The sequence below is a fragment of the Schistocerca americana genome, chromosome 1 (genome assembly GCF_021461395.2).
Source record: "Schistocerca americana isolate TAMUIC-IGC-003095 chromosome 1, iqSchAmer2.1, whole genome shotgun sequence".
Lineage (NCBI taxonomy): Eukaryota > Metazoa > Arthropoda > Insecta > Orthoptera > Acrididae > Schistocerca > Schistocerca americana.
This window is the reverse complement of record NC_060119.1, coordinates 59,925,613-59,940,366: the sequence shown is the minus strand read 5'-3', so window position 1 is coordinate 59,940,366 and position 14,754 is coordinate 59,925,613. Positions and strand designations below refer to the sequence as shown.

The following is a 14,754-nucleotide window of genomic DNA, read 5'->3' as shown; positions in this document are numbered from 1 at the left end:
TCATAGCCATTGTATTGTGATTCATCTGTTATTTGAGGCCAATCCCATTCATGTTAAGATGCTTACCAAGCCATCTACTGGTAAAATTTTCATTAATTTTTGTTCCATAACATTTCCCACTGCACCAATAACACACTTTTCAAATTTGATATCATTCTGAACAGTCGTTCGCTTTATACAGTGTTTTGATACTGGAACTTTAATTATGGACACACTGTATAACTTATCAGCAGAATATTTGGACTCAGGGATGTAAAATCCAGTTACCACTATACTAGATAAGTTTTTTAAGTTTTCCAATACATGAAAAATAATAAGAGTTTACAAAATCAACAGACATACATTGGTGTGTACTACACTGAAGCCCCAGAGAAACTGGTATAGGCATGCATATTCAAAATAAAATATGTAAACAGACAGAAAATGGTGCTGCAGTCAGCGATGCCTATACAAGACAATAAGTGTCTGGCACACTGCTGCTAAAATGGCAGCTTATCAAGATTTAAGTGAGTCTGTATGTGGTGTTATAGTTGGCACACAAGTGATGGGGCACAGCATCTCCGAGGTAGCCATGAAGCGACCATTTCTCGAGTGTACCGTGAATACCAAGAATCTAGTAAAACATCAAATCTCTGACATCACTGAGGCCATAAAAAGACCCTGCAAGAACGCGACCAATGAAGACTGAAAATTGTTCAATGTGACAGGAGTGCAACCCTTCCACAAATTGCTGCAGATTTTAATGCTGGGTCAGTGTGTGAATCGTTCAATGAAACATTAACGATATGGGCTTTCGGAGCCGAAGGCCCTTGATGACTGCAGGACACAAAGCTTTATGCCTTGCCTCGGCCTGCCAACACTGACATTGGACTGTTGATGACTGAAAACATGTTGCCTAGTCAGATAAGTCTCGTTTCAAATTGCATACAGTGGATGGACGTGTACGGGTATGGAGACAACTTCATGAATTCATGGACACTGCATGTCAGCAGGGGACTGTTCAAGCTCGCGAAGGCTCTGTAATAGTGTGGGGAGAGTGCAGTTTGAGTGATATGGAACCCCAGATATGTCTATATACACCTCTGATGGGTGACACATATGTAAGCATCCTGTCTGATCACCTGCATTCATTCATGTCCACTGTGCATTCCAAAGGACTAGGGCAGTATCAGCAGGACAATGTGACACCGCACACATCCAGAATTGCTATAAAGTGGCTCCAGGAACACACTTCTGAGTTTAAAGACTTTCACTGGCCACCAAACTCCCCAGACATGAACATTATTGAGCATTTCTGGGATGAATTGCAACGTGCTGTTCAGAAGAAATCTCCATCCCCATGTACCCTTATGGATTTATGGAGAGCCCTGCAGGAGTCACGGTGACAATTCCCTCCAGCACTACTTCAGACATTAGCTGAATCCATGCCACATCATGCTGTGGCACTTCTGCACGATCGTTGGGGCCCTACATAATATTAGGCAGGTGTGCCAGTTTCTTTGGCACTAGGGTGTATGTCATAGCATAAAGAAACAGCACCTGAGGAGGAACAACAGCTTTTCTACAAAATAACTGTTTTTCTCCTAATATACCTGTATACTGGTCAAAGCGTTATAGAAGAAATTCTTATAATTGTCAATGGAGTTGATTGGATCTAACCATAATTTGTTGCTGGCAAACTTACAGAAGTTATAAGATGAACACCAATGAATGTGAAACAAGGTTAACGGAATGTAATTTAATTAAATCAAATGCAGCTGAGGGAATCATACTAGGAAATGAGACACTAAAAGTAGCAAACAACCTTTGTTATTTTAACAGCAAAACAACTCATTATGATCAAAATAGAGAGGATACAAAATGCTTAATGGCAACAGCAAGAAAAGTAAGTCTGACAAATAGAAATATTCTAACATCTATTATAAATTTAACTAATAGGAAACATTTTCTAAAAGCATTTTTCTAGATCATAGTCTTGTGTACAAATGAAACAGTTTAGACAAGAAGAGAATAGAAGCTTCTGAAATGTGGTGCTACACAAGAATGCTGAAGATTAGATAGGTAGATAGAATAAATAATGAAGTTAGATAGGTAGATAGAATAAATAATGAAGTTGGTACTGATTAAAATTGGCATCGTTTGTGCTATTTATGCAAAAATGAAGAGGCTTAACAGCATAAACTAGTGTGGTATACTGCAATATACCAGTCTTTGGACTGAATACCACAGCAACAACATATTTTACAGTGCAATGTTGGATTCTGCTGTTAATGTATAACTTGATTCATTTTACATTCCTGGAGGCTCTTTTTCATGATAGCAACTACAGGAAATGATTTGTGAGTAAATAAATGAATGGACAAATGAATGCCGGCACACACGTAAAGCACACCTTACATTTGAGCTAATTAAATTGGATTCAGTTATTTACATTATAATGCCATGGAAAACTGTACAATTAAAAACATTTTAAAATTAACCATCAACCAATCATATTTTTCCCCACTTAGTTGTTGTTAAGAATTATAATTCAGTGTAAAAGTACAGAATGAATTTTAGACATGTAATAAATTACGATATGCTAGAACAAAATTTGCTCATGATACTAATGTAAAAGTAAGAGTATTTACTACTCACTTTGCGCCATCTGGAAATGTCATAACACCAAGGCCTGAGCATAAGCCATTTTGAAATCCACCATCATATCGAGTCCCATCTGGCATCACAAGGTGGCCCATGCCATGTTTTTGTCCACGTTGACTCCAGTCTCCAACATAGCGTGTCCCATCTTCATATCGATAGGCGCCAGTTTTTACAACTCCTGGCAGTACTACAAATTAAAAAAAAAATATTAATAATAATAACAAATTCTGTGACTTTAGAGTATAGCATACTTTGAAGTTGTTTCATGTAATTAACAAGGAGTAACTGAACCTTAATTTTCTGTCAGATTCCTCGTTGTGTTGAACACAAAATTCTGCTTGGGAAATAACAATGTTTTGGTACTAATAGCATCCCTTCTGTTTTGTTATAAGTTATCTTAATAACAGACAACGGTACATAACAATAAAATTGCGTCACAGTTTCAAGGGTTAGTTGAGCAATATAAGGATGTGTGTTGTCTTGCTAGAGAATCACACCTCTCCTCTGAGATCCACGACGTCTCTCTCTCATGACTGGCTTCACCTTGTTTAAAAGCAAATATGAGTAGTATTGGCTGTTCATTGTATGCTGCTCTTTGAGATAATCACAAAATACTGGGCCTTCAGCATCCCAAAACACTGTCAACATGACTTTTCCTGCTGATACTTGGGTCGTGAATTTTTTCTTGAGAGGTGAGATGGTGTGCTTCCACTCCATGCTTTGTCTTTTTGATTCTGGCTCATAGTAGTGAACCCAAGTTTCATCATTAGTTAAAATTTTGTTGAGGAAGTGCTCACCTTTACTTTCATAATGTGCCTTTAGCTATGTGCACACTTTCAGCCTTGTTTCCTTGTGTAGTCGCGTCAACTCCTTTGGGACCCGTCTTGCACATGTTTGGCGGCACTTCAGCTTGTTACAGATAAAGTTATGAACTGTACCAGTATTAACTTGAACCTTATCAACTATAATTTCCACAGTCACATGGTGGTCAGCATGAATAATATCATTAATTCAACTTTCAACTCAGGGAGTTGAAACTGCAACAGGTCAGCCAGAGCAATGTTCGTCAGTCACTGAGTCGTGACCATTTTTGAACTGCTCTACCCACTTGTAAAAATTTGCACAATTCATACAACTTTCACCATAAACTTTAGACATTCTAGAGTATATATGCACTGGTTTCTCAGCTTCAGCAAGTAAAGAATGAATAACAGAATGTTGTTCAACTAATGTGGACGTTTCAAGCAGACTCGCCATCTTGAAATGTATTTTTGAGGTAATAAACAAAACAATGTTGATACATTAGCTGATCAGGGCTCAACCCAGTGATGCCAACTTAAGGCTATAAACGTACCACACTTGCCCTACTAACAGTTTTTTCCCCAGACCAATTTGTCTCTTTAATTATTGAATGACCCTTGTACTTATATTCCACAATTTCAAATAAATTAAAATTATATGCTGATGTCAGGTACAGGCACTAAAGGTGATACACTAGATTAAACACTGTATGTAAAAGTTGCCCAGATGAGCAACTAAAAACTAAGAAAAACTGGATTTCATGTTCTGCCAATAAATAGGTCATTGATATGGACTGTATAACATGGCAAAATAGCATCAGTGTGTAGATGAGGATAGATCATTACTCATCAAACATAAGAAGCACAGAGTAGCAGACAGGCACACAGAAATGAGGAAAATTACTTCGGTTTCAAAGTCCATCCTGAGGGCTAATAGCCTGTAGTAATCCTCGTACAGGTAGAATATGGAGATACTGGATCTTTCCATTTAACTCAAAACTCATCCCAAGATGTAACTTATAATGTGACAGAAAACATCATCTCACTAGCACATATGTTATCAAGTGTGCTGCTGTCACTAAAGGAGACTTCAGTCATCCAACAGTTGATTGGGAAAGTTGCAGTTTTGTAAATTAAAGGCTTGGCAACATATGATCAGAAACAGTACTAAATGCCTTCTTTGAAAACTACCTAGTATAGATAGTTTGGAAGCTCATTTGTGATGGAAATATATTGCATCCAATGGCAAGAAACAGACCTGACATCTTTGAGGATGTCCACATCAAAACTGGTATCAGTGAGCATGAGGCAGCTGTAGCAACAATGATTACCAAAGTACAAAGGGCAACTGGAAAAAGTATTAAGATTTGTATTAGATTCTCTCTATGAGGTGCTTGACATAATTAACTCAGGGCAGGAGCATGTACAGAAAATGTGGCAGAAGTTTAGAAGGATATTTGACCAAGCACTGATTAGATATGTGCCTAGTAGAACAGTTCAACATGGGAAAGAACCTCCATGGTATACAGTCTCCATATAGAAACTTCTAAACAGGCACTGACTGCTGCTATACAGGCACAAAACACAGCATAGGGTTATAGGCTAAGAGATGCATTTGGTTCTCAAAAGGAAAATACAAGCTTTAACAGATTATCACCATCTTCTTCATTAGGGGATGACTGTCTGTGAGGAGCAAAGTCTGCTTCCTGTCCTGTAGAGTGGCATTAAAACATGTCACTGATCAGGTGATGATGTTTGGGATTGTAACTTCCATTGCCTGTGTCAAGGTTTACATGGGTGGAGGAAATCGGCAGTGTGGCAGTACACCCTCCCTCCCCCACTGGGCTGCAATGGAGGGTGGAATGATAATGGAGACCCCCTCCTCCCCCAAGAATTACCTATAGTATTAAAGATATCAATTTTTGATTGTATTTCTTTGAAGCTGCACCATCTCAAGTGCCTGTTACCAGGCACTACTCAAATTATAACCTCCATCTCTGTTACCACACTGCACTTGTCTACCATGTGCCAAGTGAAAGGGGGGAAAATTATGTAACGCAGAAAATCTGTACCATGTCATATTGCTCCCACGCATTGTCTTATTGGGATTTTGTAATAAGAGTAGGAGAAATTTACATGTGAAGTAACATTTTAAACAGGGGCAGATGTTATACTTGTCATCCAAGGGGTGCCTAGAGATGAGCACTTGAGACTAAGACTCTTCAAGGCACTGCAACCAAAAAACTTAACCCTTAAAGATAGGTGTTGTTGGGGGCGGTCTCTGTTTCCCTTCTGCCCTTCATCATGGCATGGTGCAGCTGGGGGGGGGGGGGGGGGGGGGGCATACCAGCACAGTTCCAGTTTCTTACATTTTTGCATATGAATGCCGCCCTCCACACGACATAACACTACCGAGTGATGCTATCTGACCAATGATGAGCTTGAATGCCACTACAAAGGAAGCAGATAAGGTCCTGGAAGACAGTCATCTCCCGACAAAGCAGATGCTGATAATCTCTGAAAGCTCGAGTTTTAACTCCATTTTCACATGGCCTAAACTAAGGGTAGATTTTACGAAAGAATGTCACAACAAAAAACTTGGACAATCTTCTTCATATGCAGGTCTGCAGCCTTGACACATTTTACAAAAGAACACACTGTTTAGGTTTACTTCACCAGTACCTCATCTCCTGCCTACCAAACTTCATAGAAGCAAGCCTACAAAAACTTTCAATACTAGCACTCCTTGAGGAAAAGATATTGTGGGGATAGACTCAGCCACAAGCCACAGGATGTTTCCAGAATGAAATTTTCACACTGTAGTGGAATGTACACTGATACAAAACTTTCTGGCAGATTAAAACTCTGTGCTGGACCAAGACACAAACTCGAGACCTTTGCCTTTGCGGGCATGTGGTCTACTTACTGAGCTACCCAAGCACAATTCACAACCCATCCCCACAGCTTCACCTTCTGCAAGGAAGTTTCGTATCAGCACACACTCCACTGCAGGACAAAAATTTCATTCTGGAACACATAATTTGTTGTAGGATGTAAGATTTTTCATTCACTTGCTGTTGTTGGCCAATTTGGACAATTAAGTCATTATCAAGTACACACACAGTATTTCCATTGAACATGCAGTAGGAGATTTACATAAATTAATGTATCAGTTCACCTGCAGAACCATACGTGAACTCTGGCAGACGCTGTTTATAGAGGTAACAAGTGTATAAGTGGAAGTTCCTATATGATAAAATGTTCAATGACCTGACGTACACTTCATACCTGAGTTGTATCGGACATGGTTCTTCCATGTTGTTGTTGTTGTAGTCTTCAGTCCAGAGACTGGTTTGGTGCAGCTCTCCATGCTACAATATCATGTGCAAGCTTCTTCATCTCCAAGTAGCTACTGCAACCTACATCCTTCTGCATCTGCTTAGTCTATTCGCCTCTTGGTCTCCCTCTACGATTTTTACCCCCATGCTGCACTCCAACACTAAATTGGTGATCCCATGATGCCTCAGAACATGTCCTACCAAACCACCCCTTCTTCCAGTCAAGTTATGACACAATTTCCTTTTCTCCCCAATTCGATTCAGTACGTCCTCATTAGTTACGTGATCTACCCATCTAATCTTCAGCATTCTTCTGTAATACCACAGTTCAAAAGCTTCTACTCTCTTCTTGTCTAAACTATTTATCGTCCATGTTTCACTTCCATACATGGCTACACTACACGCAAATACTTTCACAAAAGACTTCCTGACACATAAATCTATACTTGATATCAACAAATTTCTCTTCTTCAGAAACGCTTTCATTGCCATCACCAGTCTACATTTTATATCCTCTCTACTTTGACCATCATCAGTTATTTTGCTCCCAAAATAGCAAAATTCATCTACTACTTTAAGTGTATCTTTTCCTGATCTAATTCCCTGAGCATCACATGATTTAATTTGACCACGTTGCATTACCCTTGTTTTGCTTTTGTTCATCTTATATCCTCCTTTCAAGAGACTGTTCATCCCATTCAACTGCTCTTCCAGGCCCTTTGCTGTCTCTGGGAGAATTACAATGTCATCGGCAAACCTCTAAGTTTTTATTTCTACGCCATGGATTTTAATACCTACCCTGAATTTTTCTTTTGTTTCCTTTACTGCTTGCTCAACATACAGACTGAATAACATCAGGATAGGCTACAACCCTGTCTCACTCCCTTCCCAACCACTGCTTCCCTTTCCTGCCCCTCAACTCTTATAACTGCCACCTGGTTTCTGTAAAAATTGTAAAAAGCCATTCGCTCCCTGTATTTGACCCCTGCCACCAACATAATTTGAAAGAGACTATTCGACTTGACATTGTCAAAAGCTTTCTTTAAGTCTACAAATGATAGAAACATTGGTTTGCCTTTCCTTAATCTATCTTCTAAGACAAGTCATAGGGTCCAGTATTGCCTCATGTGTTACAACATTTATACAGAATCCAAACTGATCTTCCCCAAGGTCAGCTTCTACCAGGTTTTCCATTCGTCTGTAAAGAATATGTGTTAGTATTTTGCAGCCGTGACTTATTAAACTGATAGTTCCGTAATTTTCACACCTGACAATATTGCTTTTCTTTGGGTTTGCAATTATTATATCCTTCTTGAAATCTGAGGGTATATTGTCTGTCTCATACATCTTGCTGACCAGGTGGTATAGTTTTGTCAGGGCTGGCTCTCCCAAGGCTATTAGTAGTTCTAATGGAATGTTGTCTACTCCTGGGGCTTTGTTTCAACTTTGGTCTTTCAGTGCTCTGTCAAATTCTTCAGGCAGTGTCAGATCTCCCATTTCATTTTCATCTATGTCATTTCCATAATATTGTCCTCAAGCACATCGCCCTTTTATATACCCTCTATATACTCCTTCCACCTTTCTGCTTTCCCTTCTTTGCTTAGAACTGGTTTCTTGTCTGAGCTCTCGATATTAATGCAAGTGGTTGTCTTTTCTGCAAAGGTCTCTTTAATTTTCCCATAGGCAGTATCTATCTTACCCCTAGTTATTTATGCCTCTACATATTTACATTGGTCCTCTAGCCTTCCCTGCTTAGCCATTTTGCACTTCTGATTGATCTAGTTTATGAGACATTTGTATTCCTTTTTTCCTGCTTCAATTGACTGCATTTTTATATTTTCTCCTTTCATCAATTAAATGCAATCTCTCTTCTGTTACCCAAGCATTTGTATTAGCTCTCATCTTTTTACCTGCTAGATCCTCTGCTGCCTTCACTATTTCATCTCTCAAAGCTACCCATTCTTCTTCTACTGTATTTCTTTCTCTCGCTCTTGTCAATTGTTTCCTAATGCTTTCTCTGTAACTCTATCCAATATCTGGTTCTTTCAGTTTATTCAGGTCCCATCTCTTTAAATTCCCACTGTTTTGCAGTTTCTTCAGTTTTAATCTACAGTTCATATCCAATAGATTGTGGCCAGAGTCCACAACTGCCCCTGGAAACATCTTACAGTTTAAAACCTGGTTCCTAAATCTCTGTCTTACCATTATAAACCTTCTTCGACATGCTTCACAATATTTCTGTTTGTAGTCAATATGGATCATGCCAATTTTGATGTGTGGTTCCAGAAGTGGACTGAGAGATTAATTTACATGCTACACATTCTACTGCATGGCATGGTAGAGATACTATGTATGTGTTCATCAAAAATGGCCAATAGCAGCAAATTAACAAAAAATTTTACAGTGTGCAATCCATAATATTTTCTTTCAATAAACAAAAAACTTTATGCCAAAATGCTAGTGTGTCCTGTCTTACAATAGTGCTCAGGTGTGTGAGACCCACACCAAATAGTAACAATTGGCAGACACTTGAAGATTCTGAAACCATCAATCATATTGAATGCAAATTGGACTTTTCTTGTATTATATCATGAAAGCTGAAGGTCAAGGCAATCACATGGTTTTAGTAACTCTTGACTTCCAAAAAGCATGCGACTTATTGTGATATCAACATTATTATCAACAAAAGCATGATTATATGGGGTATCAAAAAAAATTTTGATCAAATGGTACTGTTACAACAAATACCTTCAGAAAAGAGTTTATAACATTTAAATTTATATTAGATGTTAACAGATTCCTTTCTTCAGAAATGCTTTTCTTACTATAGCTACTCTAGATTGTATGCCCTCTCTATTTTAGCTATCGTCAATTATTTTGCTGCCCAAATAGTAGAACTCATTCACTACTTTTAGTATCTCATTTCCTAATCCAGTTCCTTCAGCATCACTTGATTTAATTCAACACAAATCCATTAGTTTTGTTCTACTGTCATTGATGTTCATCTTGTACTATCTTTTCAAGACACTATCCATTCCAGTAAACTGCTCTTCCGAGTACTTTGCTGCCTCTAACACAATTATGATATAATCGGCGAAACTCAATTTTTTTTTATTTCTTCTCCCCAAACTTTAATTCACTCTCCAAATTTCTCCTTGGTTTTCTTCACTACTTGTTCAATGTACAGATTGAGTAACATCAGGGATAGGCTACAACCCTGTGTCCTCCCTTCTCAAACACTGCTTCCCTTTCATATCATCCAACTTGTATAGCTGTCATCTGGCCTCTGTACAAGTTGCATGTTAACTTTCAGTCTCTGTATTTTATTTCTGCTGCGCTCAGAATTTCAAAGAGTGTATATTCAGTCAAATTTTCAGATGCTTTCTCTGAATCTACAAACTCTATAAACATAGGTTTGCCTTTTTTAAAGTATTTTTTAGATAAGTCATAGGGTCAGCACTGCCTTGTGTGTTCCTAGATTTCTCCAGAACCCAAACTGATCTTCTCCATGGTCCGCTCCTATCAGATTTTCCATTCTTCTGTAAATAATTCATGTCACTATACTGCAAGGATGATTTATTAAATGGATAATTCGGTAATACATTTGTTAGCACTTGCCTTTTTTGGAACTGGAATTATTGCATTCCTCCTGAAGTCTGAGGGTCTTTTGCTCATGTCATACATCTTGCTCATCAGGTGGCATAGTTTTGTCATGGCTGAGTCTCGAAAGTATCTCAATAAGTCTGAGGGAATGCCTTTCCATCATGGGCTTTGTTTCTATTTAGGTGCCTAACAAAACCAGCATTATTGCTATTTAAATAAATGAAATTTGATTACTTGGAGAAAGGATTACTAAGTGAAGCACTGTACAAAAGCATTAATTAGAAAAGCAGTTTTACTAAGTATGTTGTCTTTCCCCATTCCAATCAAGACTGGAATGATGACCAAATCTAGGAATAAATGCAGAAAACCAAATAATTTCACTCATATGGAATATTTTAAATTACAATTAATAGTTATTAATATTTCTGTGGATTTCCAAGTGCCAGAATTTGAGATTAACAGTCAGAAAATGGACCGAGACTCGAACTCGGGACCTTTGCCCTTCGCGGGAAAGTGCTGTACCGACTGAGCTACCCAAGCACGACTCACGCCACGTCCTCACAGCTTTACTTTTGCCAGTACCTCGTCTCCTACCTTCCAAACTTAACAGAAGCTTTCCTGTGAACCTTCGCAGGTTCGCAGGAGAGCTTCTGTTAAGTTTGGAAGGTAGGAGACGAGGTACTGGCAGAAGTAAAGCTGTGAGGACGGGGTGTGAGTCGTGCTTGGGTAGCTCAGTTGGTACAGCACTTTCCCGCGAAAGGCAAAGGTCCCGAGTTCGAGTCTCGGTCTGGCACACAGTTTTAATCTGCCAGGAAGTTTTACATTATGTTTGTTCTTTGCTGAGACAATCTTTCATCATCTCATAACATATGAAAAACTGTTGATGTATTTTACACACTTCCATTCACTTAGAACTTTTATATGGACAAAACAGTTATGTATGAAAACACATGCACCTATTTATGAGGAAAATTGGCATTTGTCTTCTAAGGAAACTAATGGGATACAGCTGTTTTCATCTAGTAATTACCTTTTTGATCCAAAAGCTGACTTCCAAAAAATATGAATTTATGTAAACCAATCATCTAATATGAAATTTTTCTAGTGGATAATGTTTTCCATTAACATGAGTAATTATCTTCCTCAAAAGCATTTGCTTGGATATTGTGAGATAAGTGGTCAGAGTTGGTAGTAGAATACTACACAGAACGTAGTTATTACAAAAGTTATGTATCAATAACAGTTAAGTTCAAAAGCAATAAAAAATATTATCTTAGAATAATGTTAATACATGTAACCACTACAAAAGGAACAAAATCTGTAGTATCTAAATTTTGTATCCTGTCCCAAATCTCAAAATAAGCGCTGTCATCAGGCACTTAGCTCTTCAACAAATTGTAAGAAGTTATAAGACAGTATTTGTCAATATTCATACTTATAACAATTAATTTACTTTAATTTAAAAAGTGCCTCAAAAAGCCACAAATCTGAAATTGAATTGAGTTCCAAGAATCAATGACAAATATAATTTCTATACTCTACTTGAGTGCATCAAAGAATGCTCAGCTTAAAAATTAGTTAATTTTCTATAAACTGGAAACAAAAGTTAATGTGAGTATCTACTATGGAAGCAATAGCTAAATGATAAAATTTAGTAATCCAATGAAGGCAGTTCAGTTCAAAAGTATTCGTTACAGGATAAATATCAGTTTGCATTTTGTCATATATTTCCCAGTTACTTATTTCGTCCAAGAATCATTTTAGTACATTGTTCGTACACACAGTGTAGGAGAAGGGAAACATAATTAATTTATGATTACAATAGTCATTGTGACTACACAGTCAACACAATCAAAGTGCATAATAATACAAAATTGATATTGCTTCTATATATGATTGTAGTGCCTATTAAGTGAGATTACATGAGAAACACAAAGTAAGTTATAATGTGAAGTGATATAACACATAATTAACAACATTTAGTAAATGAGGTTTACTTATTATGATGTTCCAGAAATTCAGAGACACAGCAGAAGCAGCAGTGTTCAAGCAAGAACTGTTTCAACTTTAACTTAAGTGTATTTAATGTTGGTAGGCATTTTGAGTAAGAAGGCGTATACTTCCTGGTATATAAAATAACTCCAGTATGGAACACTCCTCTTTTGCATATGTTTTTACCTACCTTGTTTATCCCCAGCATTTTCAAGTGTACAAAAACATGCAGTTCACTTTAGACTAGTAGATAACAACAGCAAACTAGTATAAATGGAAAAGTGGTTGTGTTAATATTAATATTAAAGTTATGTCATTTGATGGTGTAAGATAAGACACAAATTTACTTCCTTTTGCACAGGGCTTTAACTGCAGCAGCATTTGTTTGTAATAGAATAACTGGAAAATATAGGGAACCATTGTTTTTAGAATACAGAAGCAGGATACGACAGATGAATAAATGAGATATTTAAGCGTTCTCCTTCATGCCTACATTTGGGAAAACACATACATTCACTGACATATGTGAGGTACAAGACACTGTGAAAATCCAATACTGATGTTTAATGCATTCAGCAACTTTCGTGGAAGGTTCATGTTATTATGAAGTTTCAGATACTAGCACTTCAAGGGAAAACATATCTTCCTGTTAGTGTTGTGTGTTGCAAGAAAACGAAATTACCAATAAACTGGCCATGAAAATATCAGTATTATGGGCTGGCTTCTCTAAGCTAACATTCTCCACAAGAAAATACTATCATAATTTAAATCATATAACAATGTTATATAATTATGCAATACATCTTTTTGCTCTTTTATTCTCTCTGTTATGTATTCTATTGTTATTAAACACAATTTTATCATTTTTCTACACTGTTCCTGACAATATTTAATTTGCATTGCATATACTGAAATATGTCAGAATAACTTTTTGTTGCATTGCACACACTTCGTTGTATTACACAGTGTATTTATTTGACAATTTTCCATTTTATCTAGATGAATAAATAAAACGAAATTGGGCCAAAACAGGTTGGCAGATATAATATTAAAATGGAAAATTACGTATTTATTACCTAACTTACATGAGGAGGACTATATGAAATCTTACTTCCTAATGTGCTGGGTGTTTTTTCTTTCCCAGTAACTTTTTAAGTCATACATAAGCCTCGAGTCTGAGACTGAATACTGTTAGACTAAAATTACTAGGAAATACAGTGCAACACACAGTCACAGGATACAAACCACAACAAAATACTGGTCAAATTATACTTCATACAGAAAGTCAAATTATACTTCTTACCTATAAGTCAAGTTATTAGTTAAATTATACTTCATACAGAAATAAGCATCTAAGAAAATAAAAGTCTTGCACTATAATGATATAGTCCTTGCAGTTTTGAAGTAATTCAAATGAAAAATAATACAACTTAGAGAAATCCATAATATCTGCTTGACTATATGATGTTTATTTTAAAAGTAACACCATTTTAACAAAACCATCTTACCATCAGCCATTGTCAGCAAGCAGTGGCAATGCTGCTTAGCTTAAACCAATACACCATTCAAGTGGAATCTCATTAGGCTGCACCTGTGAGTCTTCCCACTGCAGGCACAGGAAATAGATCAATATTTTCTCAATATGTGAATTAAATGATAGCTTCTATTCTGTTACATACAAAAAATATTTACGTATGTATAGACAAGAGACAAGAAAATACTAGTTTCTATCTATTATGCATGAGTGAAATCATTGATCTATGTACAATAAACATTTATTTTTGTTTCTTCTTGTCATAGTATTGAAAACATTTCATATATGTTCAACTGTTTCAATGAAAATACTCACTTCATCCAACAATTAATGTGAATAGGGTATCACTCAGTGTGAAACATTTTTCTTTAATCTAAGATGCTTCCTACTTTGGAATAAATGCAAACTATAAAATAGATATTGCTTCAAAGTAACAACTCTCACAAATGAAACACAAAAGTTGCAGCACTTAACAAATTTTATATTTTATTATATTAATATTTGACTATAAAATATAATTACAGTATTAGACTGTGTGTACTTACTATTTAAGAATCACTAATTATAATGCCGCTGACAAACAGTTAACAGTTGTGACAGGCTTTTGCAATTAAAGACATTTTGTGCTGGATGGGAAAATTAAGAACTGAACTTTAAAAATATTCCTCAGATGTAGTGACTGAATGACAAAATAATGAATAGGTCATAAGATAAGTTGCCTAACTGAGTTAAAATTAACGGTATGTAACTCTGTTACACAAAAACTAGTAACATGAAGTCAATTTTTTAAGCTCCTATAAGTATAGGATAAAATACTGTATTGTCTCAACCGCTTATTATGACA

General features: G+C 36.7%; 1 protein-coding gene across 1 annotated transcript in view; it reads right to left on the bottom strand.

Annotated features, from left to right (window-relative positions):
- LOC124547963 (MORN repeat-containing protein 4 homolog) overlaps positions 1-14,027 on the bottom strand; it is a 40,868-nt gene extending 26,841 nt beyond the window's left edge. The window contains exons 1-2 of the mRNA XM_047125145.1: positions 13,885-14,027; positions 2,638-2,830 (exon numbers count right to left, since the gene is read on the bottom strand). Coding sequence (XP_046981101.1) covers positions 2,638-2,830; positions 13,885-13,894 — 203 coding nt within the window. The 5' untranslated portion in view covers positions 13,895-14,027. The remainder of the gene's footprint in view (positions 1-2,637; positions 2,831-13,884) is intronic.
- Between the last annotated feature and the right edge of the window lie 727 nt (positions 14,028-14,754).